Here is a 25,774-nt window from a genome sequence, read left to right as displayed (position 1 = left end):
CTTTGATTGTTTAAATTATTATATATTCCTGAGTGTTTTTGTGAACATCCTCCCCCTTAAAAAAAACAAACCAAAAAACCCCAGGGGAATAGAAGCAAATACTGTTGAATGATGATGCACAGAGGAGACTGTAATCATTGCAATGAAACAATGGTATAAAACCAATGTTCTCCCATGTAAACAAACTTATCACTCAATTTACAGTAAAAACTTAAAAAAAAAAAAAAATTAGCTTCAAACATTTAATTAACTCACTTCGAATATGATAGCTAGAGAGTCCTGGTGTGGCGCTGTGGGTTAATATGCCAGACTGCAAGCTGTTTGAACTGCAAGGTCAGCGGTTCAAGCTCACCAGTCAGTCACTCCTTGGAAACCCTACACAGGGTCTCTATGGGTCGGAACCGACTCCAAGGAAAATAACAACAACAACAACTTGATGGCTAGAACTGAGGTTGCATTGGCAGGGCCAGACCAAAATGATTTTGTGGGCAGGCCTCATATAGCCCACGGGCCAGATGTTTCCCACTCTTTGGCTAGAGTAGTGAGGGAAAATTTGATGTAGCTGTGACCACTAGAACAGTCCTAAAGTGAGTACTGATGGCATGGTGGGTGTCCATCTCTACCCAAGTCTTCAGAAGCCCTTTCCTGGTCGGTATTTTTATATTTTTTGTTGTTAGGTGCTGTCGAGTTGATTCCAACTCACAGCGACCCTGTATAGGGTTTCTGAAGCTATAAATCTTTATGAGAATCAAGGGAGAAGAGCAGAAAGCGGGACCCTACCCAGAGAAGCAGTGACACCAGAGATGGAGGCAGAGATAATGACATGGAGAGATGGAGCAGCTGGGTACTTTAGACCCAGAGACGGAGAGGGTCTGTGTGCTGACAACCGGGGAGCAGGCTTGGTTGGTTGATGATACATGGAGGGAAATGTAACCACGGCAATGAAACAATATACGATAGGATGAATGTAAAGCTAATGTTCTCCCATGTAAACTATCACGTAATTCACAATAAAACATTTAAAAAAAATCTTTATGGGAGCAAAATCTCATCATTCCCCCCTGGAGAAACTGGTGGTTTTGAATTGCTGACTTTGTAGTTTGCGTTAAGTCCAGAGCTCATCCTACAGTGACACCAGGGCTCCTGGTTTTTTGTTTGTTTGTTTAATATTTAGAGAAAGAGATTAAGAGTACTCACTGGCTTTGGAGTCAAATAGATTTGGGATTGAAACTTAGTATTTCCACTAATTAGTTATATAGCCATAGGAGAGTTTCTTAATTTCTCTAAAATGAGAACAATAATACAGCTCTCAAGGATGGGGGAAGGAGTAAAAGAAAACATGACAAGAGTTAAACAGAGCCCATATTCCACAGAGAGTAGATATATGCTCTGTTTCACTAATCTTATAATGCATTACATACTCTCTTGTCCTGCTCTGGCTTTTCATGTGTATGACTCATCTTCATGAATCCACTACAACCTCTGAAGGCAGGCACAGTATCATCTTTTTCTCTGATTGAATCCAGAGGGCTACTCACTTGCTTACACAGTGTGACTTCAGTAAGTCATGAAGACAAGTACAGTGTTGTCTGGAGTTTAATCCAGATGCTAAAAGGTGAGCTTACCTTGAATAGCTGGACCCCAAGCAAAGAGATAATACCAGCTCAAATGCAAATCAACAATAGTTTCATCTCTGGGAACATTCACAGGGCGTTTGAATCTACAGGTGACACGATTGTTCTCAAACACTCCTTCTTCATCTCTGGCGGGATTTCGCTGAATCTCCTTTGCCCACTGACCCACATTATAGAAGTGCTGGATACGGACCCTGCCGTTGTCATCATGCACACAGGCCATCACATCATCACCGCCCTAAAGTTGAACAAGATTGAGAAGAAAAGGTCAAAGGTTTGTCTTTGCAAATTTTCTACTAGAAAAAAAATCTTATTCAGAAACACACATGCCCTTAACTTTGGATTTTGAGATCCCCAACATTCTTGTTCTTTCTTTTAAATGTTATTTTGTTGCTGTTGAGAAGCTACACAACAAAACAGGTACCAATTCAGTGATTTCTATGTGTACAACTCAGTGATGCTGATTACATTCTTCGAGATGTACAGCCATGCTCACCCTCCTTCCCTGAGCCTTTGCTCCCCCATTTAACATAAAATCACTAAGGTCCCCCCCTAAGGTGCCCATCTTAATCTTTCAAGTTGCAGTTGCCAGTTTGGTCCATACAATTTTTTCTTTTTTCACATTTTGATATTTCTGTTTAATAAAGGTTTCTATAATTTTTTAGCAATCCATTAAAATTAATTTTGTAAAGCATATTTTGACATTAAAAAAAAAATCCTTGAATACTTTTCATTGTGAATTGAGTGAAGATTTACAGAGCAGATCATCAGTTTTACATTCAAGAAGTCATATAGTTTGCTTCATTACAAATAATTGCAATCCCTTCCATGTACCAATGGTTAACACCATTTACCTCTATTCACTTTAACCCTTGTACTGCTCTGTCTCCTGCTACCTTCACCTTTCCTCTCCAACCTCCCTCTTATCGCACATTGCCTGTCCTATGCCCCATGTTAACATGTGTCTACCTCTAACCCATGAGTAATCTACAGCCACCAGATGGACCTCCCAGTAACCATCACAGAATGTCTCATTTAGCAAGGAAATAATTTCTTAACTTTTCACAACAGTGGTCTCATATATTTATACTTTCAAGATTGACTTATTTCACTCAGCATAATGTCCCCCAGGTTCATCCATGTTAAGAGGTGTTTTGCAGATTCGTCCTTATTCAGTGTTGCACAATATTCCATTGCATGTATGTATCAAAGTTTAACCATTTTACTATTGTTGGGCATTTAGGCTGTCTCCATCCTTTTGCTATTATGAATAGTGTTGCAATGAACATGGGTGTACATATATCTATTCATGTCACAGCTCTTATTTCTTGTGGATATATGCCAAGTAGAGGAAATGCTGGGTCATATAATTTTTCTATTTCCAACTTTTTGAGAAAGCACCATACCATTTTCCACAGGGTTGTACCATTTTATAGTCCCACCAAAAATGTGGTAGTTTTTAAAAGAGCATAATGCTCAAGGTGGACATTTTTTAACTAGTCAAGCTAAACTTTGGAGTCCTGGTGAGGCACTGTAAAATAAGCTAATGGCATACTCAGTGGTTCAAACCCACCAGCAGCTCCTAGAAAACCCTATACAGGGTTGTTGAGTCAGAATGGACTTGACAGCACTTAACAACATTAACAACAACAAGCTAAACTTTGGTTTTAAGAAGAGTTTATGGATTATTTTTGGCTCAAGGTTTAAATAGTTTGTCTGGATTTTAGGAGTTCATTCAGCTTCCAGAATTCCATGGAGTCTGGATTCCACAAGAATTTTAAATTCTGTGTATTTTCTCCATTTTTACCAGGATTCCTTTACCAAAAAACGATTTTAAATTTGATTAAAATTCTTAATTATGATGGACAAACCTTAAAAACAGTATACTGATCAAAATACATCAGACACAAAGGGACAATACAATACATGCCCTATCTAGATTAGGGAAATGCAGAAACAAAAGTTTTGCTTGCTTGCCAGAGGCTGTGGGGACGGTAGAATAGGGGTTACTGTGTTTAAAAGGCACTGAGCCTCTTTTTAGGATGATGGAAACTCTTAGAGCCAAAACTCTCACATGGTGAGAGCCATTAATGCCACTCAACGTGCATTTAAAAATGGTTAAAATGGCCAAATTTTTAATTAACTTGTTTTAAAACCAGCAAAGAATGTAGGAAAAAAAACACCGTAACAAAGTTAGCCATAAAAGGATAAACTGACACCAAGCGCCTCCAGGTGTAACTCTGTGAAGAGAACACATCATCACCTCTGTAGCTATATCACCAAACTCATGAACCAAACTGACTACAAGGCAACAATCAGACAAACCGAAAACAAAGCTCATACTACAAAAACACCTCCTGTACTCTTTAAAACAATTATGGTCATAAAAGACCAAAAAAAAAGCAAAGAAACAATTCAAAAGAAAGACAACAAAGATGCATAGGAGTTCCTGGCTAATACAAATGGTTTTTTGTACAACTCACTCAGCTGCTAAGTGAAAGTTTGTAAGTCACCCAGAGGTGACTTAGAAGATGAGTGATTTACTTTTAAAAAATTAGTCATTAAAACTCTTATGGAGCACAGTTCTACGTTGACATATATGGCTTTACCATGAGTTGGAGTCAACTCCATGACAACTGGTTAAAGATATAAGACAATTAAATATAATGACATTTCTAGACTGAATTCTAGATCACAACATAAAAATTGCTATAAATGCCTGAGCCCCATCCAGAACATTCTGAGGTGGGACATTCCCACTAAAAAGGACAAGCAGACCAGCCAGAGCAACAGAAGATACATCTTCAAAGAAGGATCAGCAGGAAAAACCCAAAACAAAAATGGCAGTATGACTAGTTACTACAAGCATAAGCAAGTTGTTCACTGGGAAGCCATCAAGGCAAGCAATCAAGTCCCTTCAGGACAAACCCCGTTCCAAGACTGAAACTGAAAGGGAACACATGAGGAGGCACGTAAGCTTGCTGATGACCACATTGGTCTACTGGTGAGTGGAAGAGGGGTAGAGGCAGCAATGAAGAAATGGGCTGAGTTCAACCACGTTCCATAGACTCCCATTGACCTGGAGATGAGAGCGAGAAGAGGAAGGGAAGGGCTGGTTGGTCTAACGTGTGGTGAGACCTGGGGACACCTGAGCCTATGGACAAGGACACAGCCACAGAGAGCTCAAGCTGAGAGTGAAGCATCCAGCTGATATGAAGTGAGGGGAGATGCACAAGAACACCCAAACTTACAGATTATACCCATTTGACCTAGCCTCAATGACTTGTTAATCAGAACTCAACCAGAGGAAGATAAAAAAAGAAAACAATTCTTGATAAGGAAACGAGGGTAAATTGCTACAATTTGATGAACTTGACCTATACTTATGGAGGTAGTAGCTCAAAATACCAACAGACAGGGAAAGATTCTTCATATCAAGTATCAATGCTATCCCCTCTGTACACAGGGTAGATAGGGATAGGCAACTTAGATACTGGCTACCTAAAATGAGTGGGTGATAAAGGCAGGAAGTGACTGGATTACAAGGTTTCAAGAGGGAGTTTAGTTTAAGAGTGTGGGGGAAGACAGACTCCCACTGAATAGTTTTCATCTTGTCTTGATGGATCTGGTGAAAAGAGATGGGGATAGGGTTCTTATGACTCAATAGTAATTGTTATGACTGACTGCGACTGTCACAATTGTAAAAGAAGTTTTGTAACAAAAATGGGGGAGTAGTTAATCTTACAGTCCAGTAACAGAGGACCCTAGGACCATTAAGGGAGACGAGCACACAAGCAGCATGCGGGACCCTATCCAGAGATGCAATGACACCAGAGATGGAGGCAGAGATGGGGACATAGAAAGATAGAGCAGCTAAGGACTCTAGATTCGTGGACAGAGAAAAACTGAGTGCTGGCAGCCAGGAGGCAGGCTTGCAGAATGTGTTCCTTGGTGGTTTAAATTATTTTATATACCTAAGTGTTTGTTTTTTTTTTTAAATAGCTAAAATGAATGGAGAGAAATACTGTTAACTGATGGTACAAATGTGCCCTTTGGTGGTTTAAATTGTTTTATATACCTAAGTGTTTTTTTTAAAAAAATAGCTAAAATGAATGGAGATATATACTGTTAAGGGATTATAATCATTGTAATGAAACAAAATATATGATTTGTTGAATGTAACACTGATGCCCTGTAAACTTCCACTCAATTCACAATAAAAACTTTAAAATGAATACATTTTGTGATAAAGGGTAGTACTAGAACAACTAGTAACATTTGAAAAGGAACAGTATACTTGATAATACTACTGTAGCAACCAAAGGAGCCCTGGAGGCATATTGGGCTATATATATATGCACTGAGGCAGCTAATCACATAAGTCAGCAGCTCAAGTCCACCAAGCATTCTGCAGGAAAAAAAGCTGAGACTTTCTTCTCCTGTAATGATTTACAACCTCAGAAATCCTACAAAGGGTTACTATGAATTAGAACTGACTCACCAACACACAACCACCACCACCACTGTAACAATCTACCACTTGCATGTCAGTTTGTCACTCTGTGGTGGCTTCTGTGTTGATATAATGCTGGAAGCTATGCCATAGGTATTTTAAATACCAGCAGGGTCACTCCTGGTGTGGTGCTGTGGGTTAATGCGCCAGACTGGAAAGCTGTTTGAACTGCAAGGTCAATGGTTCAAGCTCACCAGCGGCTCCTCGGAAATCCTATACAGGGTCGCTATGGGTCGGAACTGACTCAATGGCACTTCACAACAATAAGGGTCACCCATAATGGACCAGTTTCTGCAGAGCTTCCAAACTAAGATAAACTACAAAGAAGGAGAGATGGACTACTTCTGAACGGTTAGCCACTGTAACCCTTATGAATAACAGCAGAATGTGGTCTGATATAGTGCCAGAAGGTGAGCCCCTCAAGTAAGAAGGCACTCAAAATACAACTGGGGAGGATCTGACCTTAGTGGGAAAACCTTTTAGACTTTCATTTACTGATGGGGCACAACTCAAAATGAGAAGAAACACCTGCAAACATCTGTTAATAACTGAAATATAAAATGTGCAGAGTATGAATCTAGAAAAATTGGAAAGTCATCAAAAAATGCAATGCAATGCATAAAGATTTATAGGCATTAGTGAGCAGAAATGGACTGGTATTGGCCATTTTGAATCAGGCAATCATATGGTTTACTCTGTTGGGAATGAGAAATTGAAGAGTACTGGCATCTCATTCATCATCAAAAAGAGTATCTCAAGACCTATCTTGAAGTATAATGATACAGGTCTCTGATAGAATAATATCTATATGCCTACCAGGAAGACCAAGGAGCTCTGGTAGCGTAGTGGTAATGAATCGGGCTGTGAACCTCAAGGTCAGCAGTTCGAAACTACCAGCTGCTCTGCAGTAGAAAGATGAGGCTTTTTGCTCCTGTAAAGATTCACAGCCTCAGAAACCCTGTACAGGGTCACTTTGAGTTGGAACCAACTCCACACAACCACCACCACCCACCAGGAAGACTACTTAATTCTACTGTTATTCAAATTTACATACTAGCCACTAAAGCCAATAATGATGAAATTGAAGAATTCTTAGTACTTCTTCAGTCTGAAATCGACCAAACATGCAATCAAGCTACAGTGATAAATAAGAAAGACTGCACTGATAAATAAGGAAGACCGCACATAGAAGAATTAATGCATTTGAGTTGTGTTGGCGAAGATTACTGAAAGTACCACAGACTGCCAGAAGAACAAGCAAATCTGTCTTGGAAGAAGTACAGCCAGAATGTTCCACAGAAGCGAAGATGGTGAGACTTCGCCTCTCATTCTTTAAACGTGGTCAGGAGTGACCAGTTCCTGGAGAAGGACACCATGCTTGGTAAAGTAGACAGTCAGTGAAACAAAGGAAGACCCCTCTGCACCCCCAACGAGATGGACTGACACAGTGGTAGCAATAATGGGCTCAAACATAACAATTGTGAGGATGGCACCAAACTGGGCAATGTGTTGTTCTATTGTGCTATGAGTCAAAACCAACTCAATGGCACTTAACAACAACAACAACATTGTAGCAATGTTAAACTCCCCAAATTTAATAAGTACACAGAACATCTTTAATCTTTAAGGGCCATGATTGCTATAATTTAATCTCAAATGGTTTCATATACTATAATAACAAAATACTTAGTTGCAGTAGTACTAACAGCAGTAACAATAGAAGAGATAAACCAAATATAGCAAAATGCTATTCTTCAGCAAATCTAGGTAAAACATAATGTATAAGAGTTGACCATAATAATCTTACAATTTGACAGTAGGTTTTAAAAAATTTTAAAACAAGTTTAAAAATCCAAAAGAATTTCATTTTTATTTTCCTATGCATTAAGATAAAAGCTGATTCATCGATGCATATTTTTTTAAAAAAATAATATAAGAAAAAAAGGAAGACTTTTACTTTTATATAGTGAAAAGGCCTATAGATAACAAAAAACCCAAACCCGCTGCTCCGAGTCTATTCCACCTGATGTTGTTGTTGTTAAGTGCCTTCGAGTCGGTTCCGACGACCCATAGCGACCCTGTACAGGGTTTCCGAGGGTGTAAATCCTTACGGGAGTAGAAAGCCTCATCTTTCTCCCGCGGAGCGGCTGGTAGTTTTGAACCACTGACCTTAAGGTTCGCAGCCCGATTCGTAACCACTACGCTACCAGAGCTCCTTATTAGAACTGCTTCACCGGGTTTCCAAGAATGTAAATCTCTATGGCATGCTTTATGGAAGCCACACCTTTCTCTCAGGGAGTGGCAGGTAGGTTCAAACTATTGACCTTTGGGTTAGAAGTTGAGCACTTTAACCACCACGCTATAAAATTTGAATGTGCCTCACTCTACCTCACTCCTGAGTCTCCTAATATGGCAGCCTCACCTAGAGTGTCAATATACTTGAGGACAGGAAATGGTCAATTTTACACCAAACCGTACATCTGCCATTTCTCATACTGATACTTCAGTAATAGATAAGTGATGCAGATTTGTATCTGTGTAGTCTTACCAGCTCTACCCACTGCCTAGGCAGGGAGTTAGTAGAGGCTCCTTTCTCCTGATGACCTTTCTGATCTGACGGCTTAAACCATCACCCAAGTCTACTCTACCACTCAGAGTACGAACAAGAGGAGAAGAGTTCATAGAAAATCATGAGCGTTATCATGGTGTCAGTATGTGCTAAGCATGAGCCATGACCTTCCTGGTCTCCTGAAAATCTTCTAAGGTAGAGAGGAGAATTCTGAAAAGTGTGTTGTTAGAGACCATCAAGTTGGTTCATACTGACAGTGACTCTAAGTACAACAAAAGAACGAAAAGCTGTCTGGTCGTGCATCATCCTCACAATCGTTGGTCTGCTGGAGCCCATTGTGGTAGCCACTGTGTCCATCTATCTCCTCACTGAGCATCTTCCTCGTTTGCCACTGACCCTCTACTTTACCAAACAAGAGGTGCTTCTCCAGGCACTGGTCTCTCCAGATAACATGTCCAAAGTCTGTGAGACGAAGTCTTACCATCCTCACTTCTAAGGAACATTCTGGCTGCAGTTCTTCTGAGACACATTTGTTCATTTTTCTGACAGTTCACAGATATCCAGTATTCTTTGACAGCACCACAATTCAAAGTCACCAATTCTTCCTTGGTTTTCTTTATTCATTATCCAGCTTTTTCATGTAGATGAGGCGACTGAATTTACCATGGATTGGGTCAGGTGTGCCTTGGTCCTCAAAGTGACATCATTGCTCTTTAGCACTTCGTTGTTGTTGTTGTGAAGTGCCATTAAGTCGGTTCTGACCCATAGCGACCCTGTATAGGGTTTCTGAAGAGTGTCTGGTGAGCTTGAACCACCACCAGCCTTGTGGTCCAAACCGACTTTGCAGTTCAGTATATTAACTCACAGCACCCCACCAGGACTCCCTTAGCACTTTAAAGAGGTCTTTTACAGCAGATTTACCCCGGCAATAATACACTGTTTAATTTCTAGACTGCTACTTCCATAGCATTGATTGTGGATCCAAGTAAACCAAATTCTTGACAAATGGTAAGTATAGAGTGGGAAGTGGAATTATGAAATCTAAAGGTTTCTCAAATGCTGCCTACAACTTAACTTAGTCATCAGTAATTATAAGTGTACCAAATGTACTGTGGCAGACTGAATTTTCAAGATGCCACACCATTCATTCTATCCATTCCACTTATGCTCCCTACAACCTAACAGTCCTCCAAGGGGTGATAGCCTATGTTTCCTCCCCTTGATCTGGGGCTGGCTTACACAGTAGAAGTGACATTATGTGACTTCTGAGGCTGTCACAAAAGGCATTACAGCTTCCACCTGGTCCTCTCAGAATGCCTATCATCACACCAATAACTACATGGTAGGGCCATGGGTAGGTGGTGTGGCCACAGCTGAGTTCACAGCCAACAGCCAGCATTATGCTATACACATGAGTAAGAAAACCTTCATATGACTCTTAGCGTTTGCCTTCAGTAGTGCCAGCTGACAATGAGTGGAAAAAAGAGAAGTTCTACAGAGCTTCGCCCAAATTGCAGATTCGTGTGCAGAAGAAATACTGTCACTGGTTTAAGGCACTATGTTTTGGAGTGGTTTCTTACAGAGCAACAGATAACCAGAACAAAAATCAAAACAAAGCCAATACGTTTGTTTCAGGCCTTCATATCTTTGAATTCATCCCTCAAGTAAAGTTTCCAGGGCTCATTCTTTTTCATTCAATACATGTCCAGTCTAAACATTTCTGTTGAAGCTCTGCCTTTTGTCATAAATATCTAAAGACAACTCAAACTTTGTTGTAGCTGTTAGCTGTTGCCAAGGTGGCTATGACTCATGGTGACCCTACATACAAAAGAACTAAATGTTGCCTGATCCTACACCATCTTCACCATCATTACAAGTCCCCTGTTGTCACCATGGGTATTTTGAGTGTCTTCCAACTCAGGGGCATCTTCCAGCATGATCATCCAGTAATACTATGTTCTAAGCCATGTATGTTTCACAGGCTAATTTCAAAGGACACTCCAGACAGAGGAGCAGCACATGCAAGGTACAGAAGCCTATGGAAGTCTGGCTGCTTGGGAAGAACCCTAGCATAGTGAAGTGTGAATGATGGGTTAGAAAGGAAGAGGAGAAATCGTGCTGTAGAAGCAGATGGAAGCAGAGGCAAGAGACAGGCCTAGATGCCCAATGCTCTGCCTGCTCCTGGTCACAGTCCTTTTGGTAGTCCAGATATCTTTGTTACCCATGGGTACTGTAGAAAATCGAACAGTTGGTCTCAGTTCCTCAGCCCTCTACTACCACTTTTTATTAGTTATCCTGCAGTCAATTCTGATTCACGGTAACTCTGCATGCGTCAGTGTAGAGCTGTGCTCCGTGGGATTGTCAGTGGCTGATTTTTCAGCAATAGATTACCAGGACTTTCTTTTAAGACACCTCTGGGTGAGTTCAAAGCACCAACTCTTTGGTTAGCAGCCAAGTGCACTGACCATTTGTACCACCTATGGGCACCTCGTGTGCTGCAGGATAAGCACGGGATTACTAACTGCAAGATCAGCAGTTCACACCCACCAGCTGCTCCTGGAATCCCTATACAGGGTTGCTATGAGTAGGGAACAACTCATTGGTACTTAAACCATAACAAAGTACATCTATTATACTATGTTGTTGTTGCTGTTACATGCCACTGAGTTGGTTGCAACTCATAGTGACTTTGTATAGGGTTTCTGAGGAGCAGCTGCTGATTTTGAACCACTGATCTTATGATTCAAACCAACCTTGTGGTCCAGTGCTTTATCCCACAGCATCACACCAGGACCCCTGGTACATATATACATACTATTATATACTAATATAATACATATATTGGGAGTGCAGTGGCTTTGTAGGATAAACCCTGGACTGTGAATCACAAGGTAGGCAGTTTGAGCCTATCAGTTGCTCTGTCAGAGAAAGATGAGGCTTTCTGCTCTTGTAAAGATTTACTGCCTTGAAACCCTACAGAGGGTCGCTAAGAGTTGGAACTGACTCAACATCACTAACAACATTTATATAAATATATACACACATTTATATATATATCATATATGGAGGTGGTGTGGTACTGTAGGATAAGCACTTGACTGCAAGGTCAGCAGTTCAAACCCACCAGCCACTACTCGCAAACCCTATACAGGGTTTCTATGAGTCAGAACCGACTCGAAGGCACTTAAAAACAACAACGTATCATATATGGTGGTGTTGGCTGTGTACCATGGAGTCGGTTCCGACTCACAGCAACCCGGTTTCTGAGGCTGTAAATCTTTACAGGAGCAGAAAGCCTCATCTTTGTCCCAACATAGCATATATACTATATATTATCTATCCACAGCTTTGTAAGGTCTCTTGATAGGAGGAGTGTCTTCCCAGTCCCTTAACTTTGGTTTGGCTGTGAGACTTCTTTTGCTATAAGATGTTAGAAAATGTGATGTGAGAAGAGACTTGAAATATGTTTGTGTGGCTTTTCTGGCTGTCATGAAAAGCATATGTCTTGGTAGCTGCTAATATCAGAATGATGACGGAATACATAGAGAAAACCTGAATCCAATCTACAGATTGGAACAAAGCCCAGCTGAGCCCCGTTTAAAATCAGCTGAGCTCCTGCCAACCCACAGATGTGTGAACAAGAAATAAATGCTTGTTGTGATCTTCTTACTCTTATGAGTAGTCTGGGAGGCTTTTCTCTAGCTGACTTTGGAAATTGATGAGGAATACAAATACCACAAGACAACCAGTTCTTCGTTTTCAGTTCAAGTTAGCTTGAATTATTTTTAACTTGCGATCAGAAAGCCCTAACCAATATAATAACATTGCTCTGATCAACTGATCTCTTAGCTTTGTAGAAGAAAACCAAATGCCAGACACGGGTGGGCTGAGGGAAACCTAACTCTGCCTATTATCCAAAATCTACAGCTGTACAGCAAACAAAAAGAGAAAAAACCAGCTTCTATCATGATTTATGTCTTACCATTTTCTTGTCTGAAGAGAATCCAACTGCTACCCAACCATCTGTGTCCGCACTCAGCTCAAATTCCACGTCAGCCCCTATCATCCGGTAGCTAAGGAAGTAGTCACAGGTTTCTGCATTGCAGCCTGGTTTGCCGTATCTAGAGGGTATATCAAAACGTATATTACTGCTGCTTCATCCACACGTGCAAAATGGATTTAGACAGCATCTGCCATGCATCAGACAGGATGCTAAGCGATATTATTTAATAAATTTGGCCTTGGCTATCTAGGGTCTCAAAAACACAGTCCCACTCAGGGAGGGCCTTGGGGAGCTCTTTTCTACTTTATCTACATATAAACCGTGGTCCAGATGGGAAAGACTTGTGTAAGGACACACAGTGAGTCAGTGTCTGCAGCAGGGGTTCCAAACTCTCAGGCAGTCTTCCCTAAATTCTATCAGCGTTTTACAAATGCTGTTGATAACTGAATTCTTTCTGATTCCCTTTCAATGGAAAAAATTTCTCTGAGTTGCTCATTTCAATGATTTTTGTTACTTTAATGTATATAAACTCTTCTTAGCAAATTTTTATATAACCATTAAACATGCACAGATTTATAATTTATATATATAAATGAAACAAAACCAGGACCATTTAAATTAACATCAAACTTGAACATCATTCTTATGATGAATGTGGTTTTACTGAAGGGTAAATTTCTCCTCACCTGGATGTGGTCCATCTGACTGGACTGGGCAGGGACTTCTGAGTTGGGCCTAAACCCAACAAGATGACTCAACTCTCCTCTACTCTTATCTATTTGATCTCCGGCAACCTGTTATTCTTAAGTGTACCAAAAAATATCTCATTTGGAATTTGTTGAGTGTGAGTAGTATCAGTTATTAAATTTGCCTATACTCTTTTGGCTTTGTTGTTGTTAAGTGCTGTTGAGTCGGTTCCGACCTATAGCGACCCAGTGACCCCGTATAGGGCTACTTGGTGCTAATACACTGACAAACTCACACACTAAAGCCTGTAGCAGCATAACGTAGTTATTCAGATAATCAGCTTCTTGTTGTTAAGTGCTTTCAAGTTGATTCCAACCCATAACAACCCTCTACAGGGTTTCCCAGGAGCAACCTGCAGTTCAAACTGACTTTGCAGTCCAGTACATGAACCCACAGCACCACACCAGGACTCCATATCCATTTACACATACATTAATCTTTTTAAAGAAAACCAATGAAATGATAATATACATTTTAAATTTCTTGCAAAGGACTTATGGATCCTTTAAGAATCAGCAGGTCCTGGATTGGGAAATAATACTGTGTTACACCATTTTCAGAATGAGATCTAATTTTAGCAATGAGTAGGACAATCTAAGCTCTATTGTCAAACTGTTGCTGTTAGGTGCTGACTCAAAGAAACCCTGTACAGGATTTTCAAGGAACGGCTGGTGCGTTTGAACCACCGACCTTGTGGTTCCAACTGACCTTGTGGTCCACTGCTTTATCCCACAGCACCACACCAGGACTCCCTATTGACCAATGGAAGGTATCTAAAGGAACAAGACACAAGACAGCTAAGTTTTGACTGAGGGAGTGAGGCCCCGGGCAGGCACTGGTAGAGATACCCTGAGTTGCTGGTTGTTGTTGTTGTTAAGTGCCATCGAGTCGGGTCCGACCCATAGCGACCCTGTACAGGGTTTCCGAGGGTATAAATCTTTACGGGAGTAGAAAGCCTCATCTTTCTCGCGCGGAGCGGCTGGTAGTTTCGAACCGCTGACCTTTAGGTTCGCAGCCCGATTCGTAACCACTACGCTAAGATATAAAATCAAGGAAACATGAAATTAGGGTTCAAAACTTGGGGGGAAAAAAACAAAAGTTTGTTTAAAAATAGAATTAAAATAAAATTTTCAATGAAAACAAAAAATTGAAAAGAGGTAAGGAAAGCAAAAAGGACGGTCAATCGGCCAGAAAAAAAATCACCCTAAAGTCAGCAGGGAACTGGCATTCCTTTCCTTCTCAAGACAGCGTCCAAATCACCAAGGTAGCCACTGCTGGCCATCCTGCTTGGTAGCAGCATCACTGAATATTTTTATTCCTTAGAAATGCTCACAGAGTCCAAAGATGGCTCAAAACATCATTATCAGATCTATTCCCTTATACCTGGAACACTGAACAACAACAAAACAAAATGAGAAACCAGGGAAGAAGCCAACAAAACCTTTACTCAAGAGCAATTTCAGGAAATAAAAGATGGAAGAGAAGGGGGCCTTTCCAACAAAACAAAGCTGTCTAGATGGGAAGACCTAGGATCTATACCACTGTTTTCAAGCCCAGTCCAACTTCTGGCTTGAAAGAATTCTACTACTAATAGAATACTAAAAACAATCATGTAAGGACTTGCTACAACTGAGATACCAAGATAGACACAATAGCGTAGTGGTTACGAATTGGGCTGCCAACCTCAAGGTCAGCAGTTCGAAACTACCAGTGGTTCCACGGGAGAAAGATGAGGCTTTCTGCTCCCATAAAGATTTACAGCATCTGAAACCCTGTATAGGGTCACTATGAGTCGGAACTGACTCCACAGTACTTAGCAGCAATGACCAGTTAGTTATATGTAGATATACATATATCCCTAAGTCATGACTATTTGAAAGAAAAAAAATTTGGTTATCATCAGGCATGTCTATCATTATTGCCTGGCCTGCCCACAGCCTCTGCTAAATGAGCACAGAGACACAGTCCAGATCACTCCATGGTCCTTCCTCATGAGTCAACCGGCTAGAAGTAGAACCTGGGCAAAAGGCAGTGCAGGCACAACTAGCCAGCCATCTATGAATTGTGGCCTGTCTCAAAATGACAACTGGGTCAGGAATCAATGGATTCTTGCTTTCAAAAATGTAAAGTAAGAACCAGAGAAGTGTTTCAGTGTCTGCTGAATACTAGAGTTAAAGGGCCTGTTAACTGGGGGTGCAGGTGGGGGAGTGGAGTAGGTTTCATGCTTATGTTGAAAAGGAGTACAAGTCCCATGATTAGAACACGCTGCATGCAATTTTATTACTATCTTAAAAAGGCAAGTCAAGTGCTTGACCTTAGTTATCCAACTTGTTGTTCTACAAACCTGAAGCATCCCTTAGTTTTTCCACAGTCTTCCACTTTGATTTTGGCGAATGGATCCACAGGAGGAGCAGTCGGGAAAGGGTAACCTGGGTAGTAAGAATAAATGGTCAGAACATCCAATGACTTTCTCAATGAGAAATAACTTTTTATAATGTGTTAACTTTTCATGTTGATGCTGTTGTTGTCATTTCAACTCATGATGACTTTGTAAGAGAGAGGAGAGATGCATGGAAGGGATTGTAACCATGGCATTGAAACGATATACGATAGGATGAATGTAAAGCTAATGTTCTCCCATGTAAACGATCCCATAATTCACAATAAAAAAAAAAAAAAAAAAAAAAAAAAAAGACAGGAGAACGGTCCCATAGGATTTCCAAGACTGTAAACTGTAAAGCAGTCTGTCACAGTTTTCTCTCACGGTACAGCTGGTGGGTTCAAACAGCCAACCTTTAAGTTAGGAGAAGAGTGCTTAACCACTGCTTCACCATGGCTCCTGTATTATATAGGCTGTAAATGTCTAGGGTCCCAGAAAAGGGCTTTGGTTAAGCCTGATTATCCTCTTCATGGGGGAAGGAAATAGGACATGCATCTCTGAACCCAGCATTATGTATTATGCACAGAGAGTATTTGTTCTTTTCTCATTATGCAGGTGGGGAACCAGAGGCAGTGAGAGGAAGCTCACCATTGTCCCTGGAATTTGAACATGTGAATTTTAATTCGCATGTTATAAGAGAAAACAATGAATGATTAGACATTTATATACTTGATAGTTTTTTTTTTCCATTTATATACATGAGAATGTGGTCTTTCCACTCTATTTGTCTGAATTCCCATCTTTTATTATGCTGTATGGAATCCTGGTGTGGCAGTGTGGGCTAATGCACTTGAACTGCAAAGTTGGTTTGAACTGCAAGGTTGGCAGTTCAAGCTCACCAGCTGCTCCTCACAAACCCTATATGGGGTCGCTATGGGTCAAAACCAACTTAACGGTACTTAACAACAACAATATGAAGCTGTAAGATGGGTGTGGTGCTGTAGGATCAGCACTGGAGTGCAAACCACAAGGTCAGCAGTTCAAACCCACCAGCGGCTCCTTGGAAATCCTACGTAAGGTCGCTATGGATCAGAACCGACTCAACAGCGATTAACAACAACAACAACAAATATTTTAAACACAGTTTCTAACAGCTGTGTATCTTTAAGATTACTTAGCACCATAATGCATCAAGCCAAACATTTAAGGGTTAGCTTTGTTCTATGATTCCAGTCTGTAACAGAAATATTTTCTCCTAGACTGTCTACTCCATGCACACGTCTGATTCATCTTGTAACCTCTACCCAACATAGTGCTAGGCACTGAACACTAAGTGAAAGATTGTCAAATAAAAAATAATCACCTCTAGACATAGGTGGAGCACAGTCACTCTATAGAGTAAGCACTGGATTGCAAACCACAAGGTCTGCAGTTTGAGCCCCCCAACCACTTTGCAGGATAAAGATGAGGCTTACTGCTCCTTCAAAGATTTGCAGCCTTGGAAACCCTATACAGAGTCACTATGAGTCTGAACCGACTCGACAGCACTTAACAACAGGCATGAGGTAATGTAATGGAATTGTGATTTTTAGGTGCTGTAAAGTTAATCCGTACTCATGGTGACGCCATGCACAATGGAATGAAATCTTGCTCTGTCCTGTGCCATCAACACCCCAAAATTGGTTGTGGCTCAGAACATTGGGATCCATAGGGATTCAACTGGTAACCTTTCCATAGTACATCACCAGGCCTTTCTTCTTCATCCATCTCAGTCTGGAAGTTCTGCTGAAACACAAATCTCCTCAGAGAGATAGGCGGTAGAGACACAAGAGGTTCACTGATGAGAAAGGGAACCTGGGTCTGTCCATGGGAGGTAAGAATCCTACCTTGGACCGTTACTGCCTCAATATAAACAAGCACAAACTTAAAAAAAAAATACACAACCTCTTCTAGTCATTTTATTAGTTTTTCTTTTCCCATTGTTATTGTTGTTAAGTGCTGTTTAACTGACTCAATTTCTTTAATGGGTACAAAATTAATCAGGTTATAAATTTTCTAAATTTAGGCATAAAGTTGTTCATTGTATTTCATATTAGCTTACTTGATTTGAAAAAAAAAGGTTTCCTTTTTAAAAATTGAGATATAATTCACAAAGCATAAAGTTTATCATTTACAGCTGAGTGGTTTTTAGTACTAGTCAGTGTTGTGTAACCATCACTATTAAATTATTCCAGAATATTTTTCTCATTTCAAAAAGAAGCCCTGTGTCATCTATAAGCAGTCATGTCCATTCCCCATCCCTGGCAACCAGTGACCTACTTTTAGTCTCTGTGTATTTACCTATTCTGGACATTTCAAATAAACGCCAACACACAACACGCAGTCTTTTGTGTCTGGCTTCTTTCATTTAGCATACGATTTCCAAAGTTCATCCATATGAGAGCATGGATCAACAATAACATTCTTTTTTTAGCCAAATAATATTCCATTGTATAGGTCTGCCACATTCTCTTTATCCATTCATCAGCTGAGAGATTTTTAGGCTGTTTCCACTTTTTGGCAGTATGAATAACATTACTATAAACAGTCACAGATGTCCAAGTTTTTGAATGAAGAGCTATTTCAATTCTCTTGGGTATATATCTAGAAGTGAAACTGCTGGCTCAGGTGGTAACTCTGTTTTAATTCTTAAGGAGCAGACAAAATGTTTACCAAAGTGATGGCACCATTTCACATTGACCATGTATGAAGGGTCCAACTTCTCACTTCCTTACCAATCTGTGTTATTACCCGTCTTTTTCACCACAGCCATCCTACTGGGGGTAAAATGGTTTATCATTGTGGTTTTTGTTTGCATTTGCCTAATGACTAGTGATATGAGCATCTTTTCATGCATTTCCTGGACATTTGTGTATCTTCTTTAGAGAAAGATCTCTTTAAAGTTTTTCCATTTTTACACTGGTCCTTTGTATTTTTATGAGATACAGTTTATTAGTTCATTAATCCCTAGATCTAAGATTATTTCCTCCTTTTTTATCCCTAATACTATTTGTGCCTACTCTCCATTTTTCTTGCTCAATATTGCCAAAACGTATCCACTTTTATTAATATTTTCAAACCATCACTTCTGGCTCTGTTGCGTTTCTTTACTATTTGGCCTCGATTCATTAATTATTGGACTCCTGGTGTGGTGCTGTAGGGTCAACATGGGACTTTGAACCACAAGGTCACATTCACCAGCTGCTCCTGGGAAACCCTCTACAGGGTCACAATACATCACGATTGGCTCAAATGGCACTTAACAACAACAACGTATATGTATTAATTTGCATTGATTTCCTGCTACTTTATTTCTATTTCTTCTCTTTTTCCCTAACTTCATAATACTCACCATCTCTCCTTTTCTTATATCAGCATTTAAGCCCAACAGCCAACTGCCTCCAGTGTTTTTTTCTTGTATATTCCACCAGCAAATCAATTCCTCTTGTCTAATACTAAGCTCCTCTAGCCCCCAAATGACCCTCCTATGGTTCCTTGGTAAACATCCTACTACCTACCCAGTCTCCCAATCCTGAAACCTACCTCAGTCCTAGATTTCTCCTTCTATCCCACCTGGTCCACTCCCTCAGTCATTATAGTGTGTTATTCCTACTTATGGAGCCCTGGTGTGGCACTGTGAGTTCATGTGCTGAACTGCAAAGTCAGTTTGAATTGCAAAGTTGGCGGTTCAAGCTCACCAGTCGCTCCTTGAAAACCCTATACAGGGCTGCTCTGGGTCAGAACTGACTTGACAGCACTTCACAACAATCAGAACATTCCCACTTCAGATACCTAGTGACTACGGTACAGGCTTCTATCTGGTTCCCCAACTTCTCGGTCACCCTTTTCTACATGTACCACCTTTCTAAACCAGCATCTGGTCTTGGTATGCTACACCACTGCTTACAGACCTACCCACACCACTCTATCTTCCCTGTGCTTGTCTTCCCAGTTTTTTTTTGTTTTTTTTTTTAATTTAAGGTTTTTATTGTGGATTGAGTGAAAGTTTACAGGGCACATCATCAGTTTCACATTCAACAATTCATATAACTTGTTTCATTACATTGATTATAATCTCCTCCATATACCATCAGTTAAAAGTATTTCTCTTTATCCACTTGAGCTTTTTTTAAAAAAAAAACCCACTCAGGCATATATAATAAATTACATCTTCAAAGGGCACATTCTGCAAGTCTGCTCCTGGCCACCAGTTCTTAGTCCTTCTCTTCTTAGTTGATGAATCTAGAGTCCTCCATGCCCCCATCTCTGCCTCCATCTCTGGTGCTGCTGCTTCTCTGGATAAGGTCCCACATTCTATTTGTGTGTTCCTCTCTTGATGGTCCTAGGGTCCTCTGTTTCTGGACTGTAAGATTAATCACTCCCCTTTTTTTGGTTACAAAACTTCTACCTTTACAATTGTGACAGTCGTGATTAGTCATGATAACAGTTATTCACTACTGAATCTTACGAATCTTATCCCCATCTCCTTTCACCAGACCCATCTAGACAAGATGCTAACTATTCAGTGGGGACTCTTTCTTTCCCCCCACACTCTTAAACTAAGCTCCCTCTTGAAACCTTGTAAGCCAGTCACTTCGTGCCTTTATTGTCCCCTCATTTTTGATAGCCAATGTCTAAGTTGCCCATCCCTATTTACCCTGTGCACAGAGCGGATAGCATTGATACTTGATTTGAAGACTCTTTCCCTCTCTGTTGGTATTTAGAGTAACTACTGCTCTGAGTATAGGTTTGTCTTCCCAGTTTTGAGCTACAATGAACTATACAGGCACGACCAGCTTCTCCCTCTCCCTTTACTTTTGCCGACACTCCCAGTCTTCTTTATTTACTTACCTACTTGTTTATTTTAAGGAGCTCTGGTAGCATAGTGGTTACGAGTTGAGCTGCTAATCACAAGGTCAGTAGTTCAAAACTACCAGCGGTTCCACGGGAGAAAGATGAGGCTTTCTGCTCCCATAGAGATTTACAGCCTCAGAAACCCTATACAGGGTTGCTATGAGTCGGAACCAACTCCACGACATACCACAACCACTTATTTATTCAGTTTATTCCTTTCTCTTCATGTTCTATTTTGATGTAACTTTTTTCCCTCTACGATGGAAACCTGTATTGAGACTAAATAATATTGGCTTGAGACTACATGATTTCTGTAGGCTTTCCAACTGTAGAAAGTCTTCATCTTCCCCCTTCTCTCATATATGCTCTATAAACTCTTTCAGTAACTGTTCTGTTTTGGAGAACAATTAGAAGCATTTTTTCTTCCCCTCGTTTCCTATTATCCTTTCCTCCCTTCAGATATTTTTTATAACATAAGAGGTACTTATTTTCTTGATTGATTTTTCAGGTCCTCAATTTGGTTTTGTGGTTCCATTATTATCTAATTCATAGAAACTATCTGTTCCATTTTTTCAATCCCTTGAGCCTGTTTGCCATACTCCATTGGGTGGTTAATGGCTTCCCGTTTGCTATTTATTGCTTCTAATTAATTCCTTGGATCACTGCCTTTAGGTATTAATTTAGTACGTGATTCCTTGAAGTTTTAACCAGAAATAGTCTTGTCATATCATTGTGTTCAAATCTCCGAGAACTATTAAAGCAGTTTTTCTCTTTCTAGACTGCCAAGCTCCACACATACACGAATGCCTGCTTAGCGCAGCTTTCACTGTGGCACTCCACTACCTAGGAAGATTCAGCTGTCTGAGGTATCAAGTCCACACTCTTCTTTTCAAGTTCACTTATAAAAACACTAAACTCTGCCTTATCTGACTGCATTTCCCAGCACATGTTAACAGTGACCCTCTACTCCATGTAGGCTGGACACTTTGCATGTTATCCATAAAAGCTATCAACAAACACAGTGCCCAGACTACCTTCCAGCTATGTGACTTTAACGAAAACATTTACTTAAGTTTTCTCTGGTTAGTTTCCTTATTTCTAAAGTAAGGATAAAACAAGCATCTAACTCATAGTTGTAAAGACTAACTATATAATAAGGATTGGATCAGGTATTTAGCAAGCTTGGCACACGCTGTAGTTGTTTAGCGCTGTCGATTCAGGTCTGATGCATAGCAACCCTGAAAAGGGTTTCTGAGGAACGGCTGGTGAATTTGAACCACTGACCTTGCGATTCAAACCGACCTTGTGGTCCAGTACTTATCCTACACCACCACACCAGGACTTATGTTGTTGTTAAGTATCGTCGAGTTGATTCCGACCCATAGCGACCCTGTATAGGGTTTCCAAGGAGCAGCTGGTGAGTCCTTATTAAAAGTTAGTTTCTATTATTGGACTAGTTCATGAAAAAGATAAAGATTAATCAGACATATGAGATGTATGATGTCTCTGTCTGGGACCCACAGAGCTAAAACCTAGGCTTAGGGCAATCTAACAAGATACCTCTCCTGAGAGGTCTACCCCACAAACATCTCACCAGCACTCATTAGATGGTAGCAGGATCTGCATTTGAAGAGGAAGTAAAACTGCCAAAAATCAAGAAAAAATAGGCAGGTAAAGCTCAGAGTGGAGGGAAGCAGGGAATGATTGTTGTGAAGAGAAGCTGATTCAGAAAGATAATTCCAGATAAAGGAAGCTGATTCTGAAAATTCCAGACAATGCTTCATGCAGTGGGCAGACTAGAACCATCACAGATTTTTAAATGCAACAACAACATTGTTAGAGCCAGGCCTCAGGAAAGTTAGGTTGGTTGTATATGCAAAAAGGGCTGAAGGAAGGGGTAAGGAGACAAAGCCTTTTGTGCCTTGCTAGTCCTGACCTGGAATGCTCCCTCATTCTTTTTACCAGTCTTCCATACTTTCCCCCAGGGCAGTACAAAACCTTCCTTGGTGGCTACAGACCAGTCTGATGTCCATGCTCATCTCACACTCTGTACTGTCCTCTTTGGATTGACAAAGTGATATTAGGCTCTGACCATGTTCTTCAATATATATACCCAGTCAAAAGATAAATTCTAATATACCATGTACAAGCTAGCAAGCGCTTATTAATACTTACTCTTTTTCAGTGATTGATTCTGCTTCTATTTATTGTCTCTTCTCTGTCTTCTCCCCACTCCTATCCTCAACTTCTCCCTGTCCACATAGCTGCCCATATAGAAGGTCACATTTGCCAGCCTTCCTTGCAGCTAAGGCATGCAATGATATTTTTGCCAATGGACTGGGAGTAATTTCTTGCCCTGAAAATCCTCTTTCCTCTTCTGTCAAGCTTGACCAAGGTAATGGAAGTGACTTAACTTCCCTTCACACACAGATGAGGACAAAGTCTTAGAGGATGGTAAAGCAGTAAGATGGAAGGGATCTGAGTCCTTGAATGACCTTGTGAAACATGGCTGTCCTACCAGATTATATTCTGGGAGTCCTGGCGTGGCACCATAGGATAAGCACTCGACCTCAAGGTTGGTTCGACCCACAAAGCTGGCAGTTCAAACTCACAAGCCATTTCTTGGAAACTTCATACAGGGTTCTCTATGAGTCAGAATCCACTTAGCAACAACCACCATTAGACCACATCAGTCACTCTTAGGTGAGAGAAAAATAGACTACCTTACTTAAGCCAGTTTATGTTCGGAATTCTGTTTCAGCAATTAAAACTCTACTCAACTAATTGCTGTTGTTGTTGTTAAGTGCTGTTGAGTCGATTCTGACCCATAGCAACCTTACATAGGGTTTCTGAGGAGCAGCTGGTAGAGTGTCCCCGTTCCATTATCTCCATCTTCCTTACTACAATCATTCCAATTTTTGAATTAGGCACATTGTTTCCCAGAAGACTGTATTTTCCACCATTTCTTACACTTTTGTGCAACTATGTAGTTAAATTCTGGCCACTGAAATACAAGCAGAATTGTTATATGGGGTTTCTGAAAATTTTCCTTATAATCAATGATCTTCCTTCTGTTTCCTCTTCCCCACTACCTGGATGGCAGATATACTGGCTGGTGCTCAAACAGTCACCTTAGACCATGAAGTTACATGCTAAGAATTGTGAAGCAGAATGGCAGGATTCAGGGTCCATGGTGGCCATAGTACCTCCATGCCACTTTTGGGGTGCCTTCTATCTTATTTAATTTATTAATGTGTGTTATCTGTTGTTGTTGTTGTTGTTGTTATATGCCATGGAGTCGGTTTCAACTCATAGCGACCCTGTACAGGGTTCCCAAGGCTGTAAATCTTTATGGGAGCAGAAAGCCTTATCTTTCTCCCGTGGAACAGCTGGTAGTTTCGAACTGCTGACTGAGGTTCACAGCCCAATTCGTAAAAGCTCTGGTGTTATCTGTAGGTGAACCTAATTCTAACTGATATAACCAATAACACATCAGTTACCCGGACACACACTTCAAACCCCAACTTGATTCTCTGACTTAGCAGAGGAAACTAAAAATCACTTCTTTTTAAAGATGCATAAGCATGAATACTTGACTTTCTTGCTCACAGAAGCAGCTGTGCAGACCTTAGCAAAGGTCACTCACACTCGGGGACTTTAACATATATGGTGACAGAAAAGTAGGATGGAAATGGGAAGGAAGATGTGACTCCCTCTGATGCAGAGTAGTGACCAAGACTTGAATGCTATTGTTGGTAAGCTAGCAAATTCTGGTCAATCCAGACAGAACGGGAATAAAACAGCAGCTCTCTTTTAATTGTGATGACGATCTGGGTTTCTGCTTCCCACTAGCTGGTCCCATGAACACTCTGGCCAGCGTGGAGTCGGCCAGGGCAACAAGCACAAGTCCCACCCCCCCCACCCCCATCCTTTGAGGGTCCATATCTATCATGCTTCAGGACAGATGGAGGCCTTTTCTTCGATTGCCCCCCACAGGGATCATGAAGGCGAGATGCTGGTACAAGGGAAGCCTAGGGCAGCACCACCTGTCTACAGGATCGCAGGGCTTGGGTGACCACTTCCTGCTACCAGATTCAGTCTCCCACCTGTCAAGCAGTGCATGGGAAGCGCTGATAGCTCCCTGGGCCCTTCGTCCAGGTTGGTGGGGTCTGAGCAGTGCGCTTCCCGTTCCAGCCTCAGCTGCGCCAGAGCTGTTTTTGGTTTGCATTCTCACCTCCATCCCAACGCCCGCTCTCTCCCGATAGCTAAGCGTGGGCCTCCCCTCCCGGAGCCCTTCACCCTCCCATGGCCTCACCCTCTTCGGACAGATAACGCAGGTCGTAGAACTCGCCAGCGAAGGTACCATAGGAGGAGTCGTGGCGCGGTGTCGCCTCGTCTGCGCCCGCGTCCCCCCGCGCACGTCCCCGGGGTCCCCGGCCCCCCTGGCCCGTGCCGTCGTCCGCGGGGCTGGCGGCGCAAGCAGCAGGTCCAGCCAGCAGCAGCAAGAGCAGCGGCACCCTGGGCTCCAGGCGCTGCCTGGGCGGCCGCGCCATCACTACACACAGATCCCGCAGCCAGGCCACTCCGGCCGCAGCGGGGGCGCCGCGGGCGCGGAGCCAGGACTGCGCCGCTGCTGCCGCCAGAACGCGTCCGCTCACCCCGCATCCTGCGCAGCCGCGGAGCCACCGCGCCCGCCCCCGGCTCGCGCATCCTCGCTCGGCTCCCGCAGCCTCCCTCTTCTTGCGGGCGTTCTTTGCGCTCCTACGGACCAGACCTGCTTTCCTATTTTCCTTCCTTTTTCCCATTCTTCCATTCCACACACCTCCCTCGCCTCCCTCCAAAGCCTTCTCCACCGATGTCCCAAAGGTGTGGATTTGGCCCTTCTAAACTGGTGTGGCGCTGTGGGCTAATGCGTCAGACTGCAAAGTCGTTTGAACTGCAAGGTCGGTGGTTCAAGCTCACCAGCTGCTCCTTGGAAACCCTATACAGGGTCGTTTTGGGTCGGAATCGACTTGATGGCACTTAACAACAACAA

General features: G+C 41.6%; 1 protein-coding gene across 1 annotated transcript in view; it reads right to left on the bottom strand.

Annotated features, from left to right (window-relative positions):
• Window positions 1-25,453, bottom strand: part of FRRS1L (ferric-chelate reductase 1-like) — a 29,753-nt gene extending 4,300 nt beyond the window's left edge. Inside the window, 5 exon segments of the mRNA XM_006864686.1 lie at window positions 1,626-1,872; window positions 12,699-12,837; window positions 15,811-15,895; window positions 25,055-25,347; window positions 25,349-25,453. Of these exon segments, the coding sequence (XP_006864748.1) occupies window positions 1,626-1,872; window positions 12,699-12,837; window positions 15,811-15,895; window positions 25,055-25,347; window positions 25,349-25,449 (865 nt within the window). The 5' untranslated portion in view covers window positions 25,450-25,453.
• Between the last annotated feature and the right edge of the window lie 321 nt (window positions 25,454-25,774).

The sequence above is a fragment of the Chrysochloris asiatica genome, unplaced genomic scaffold, assembly GCF_000296735.1.
Source record: "Chrysochloris asiatica unplaced genomic scaffold, ChrAsi1.0 scaffold00069, whole genome shotgun sequence".
NCBI lineage: Eukaryota > Metazoa > Chordata > Mammalia > Afrosoricida > Chrysochloridae > Chrysochloris > Chrysochloris asiatica.
This window is presented reverse-complemented; position numbering and strand designations above follow the sequence as displayed.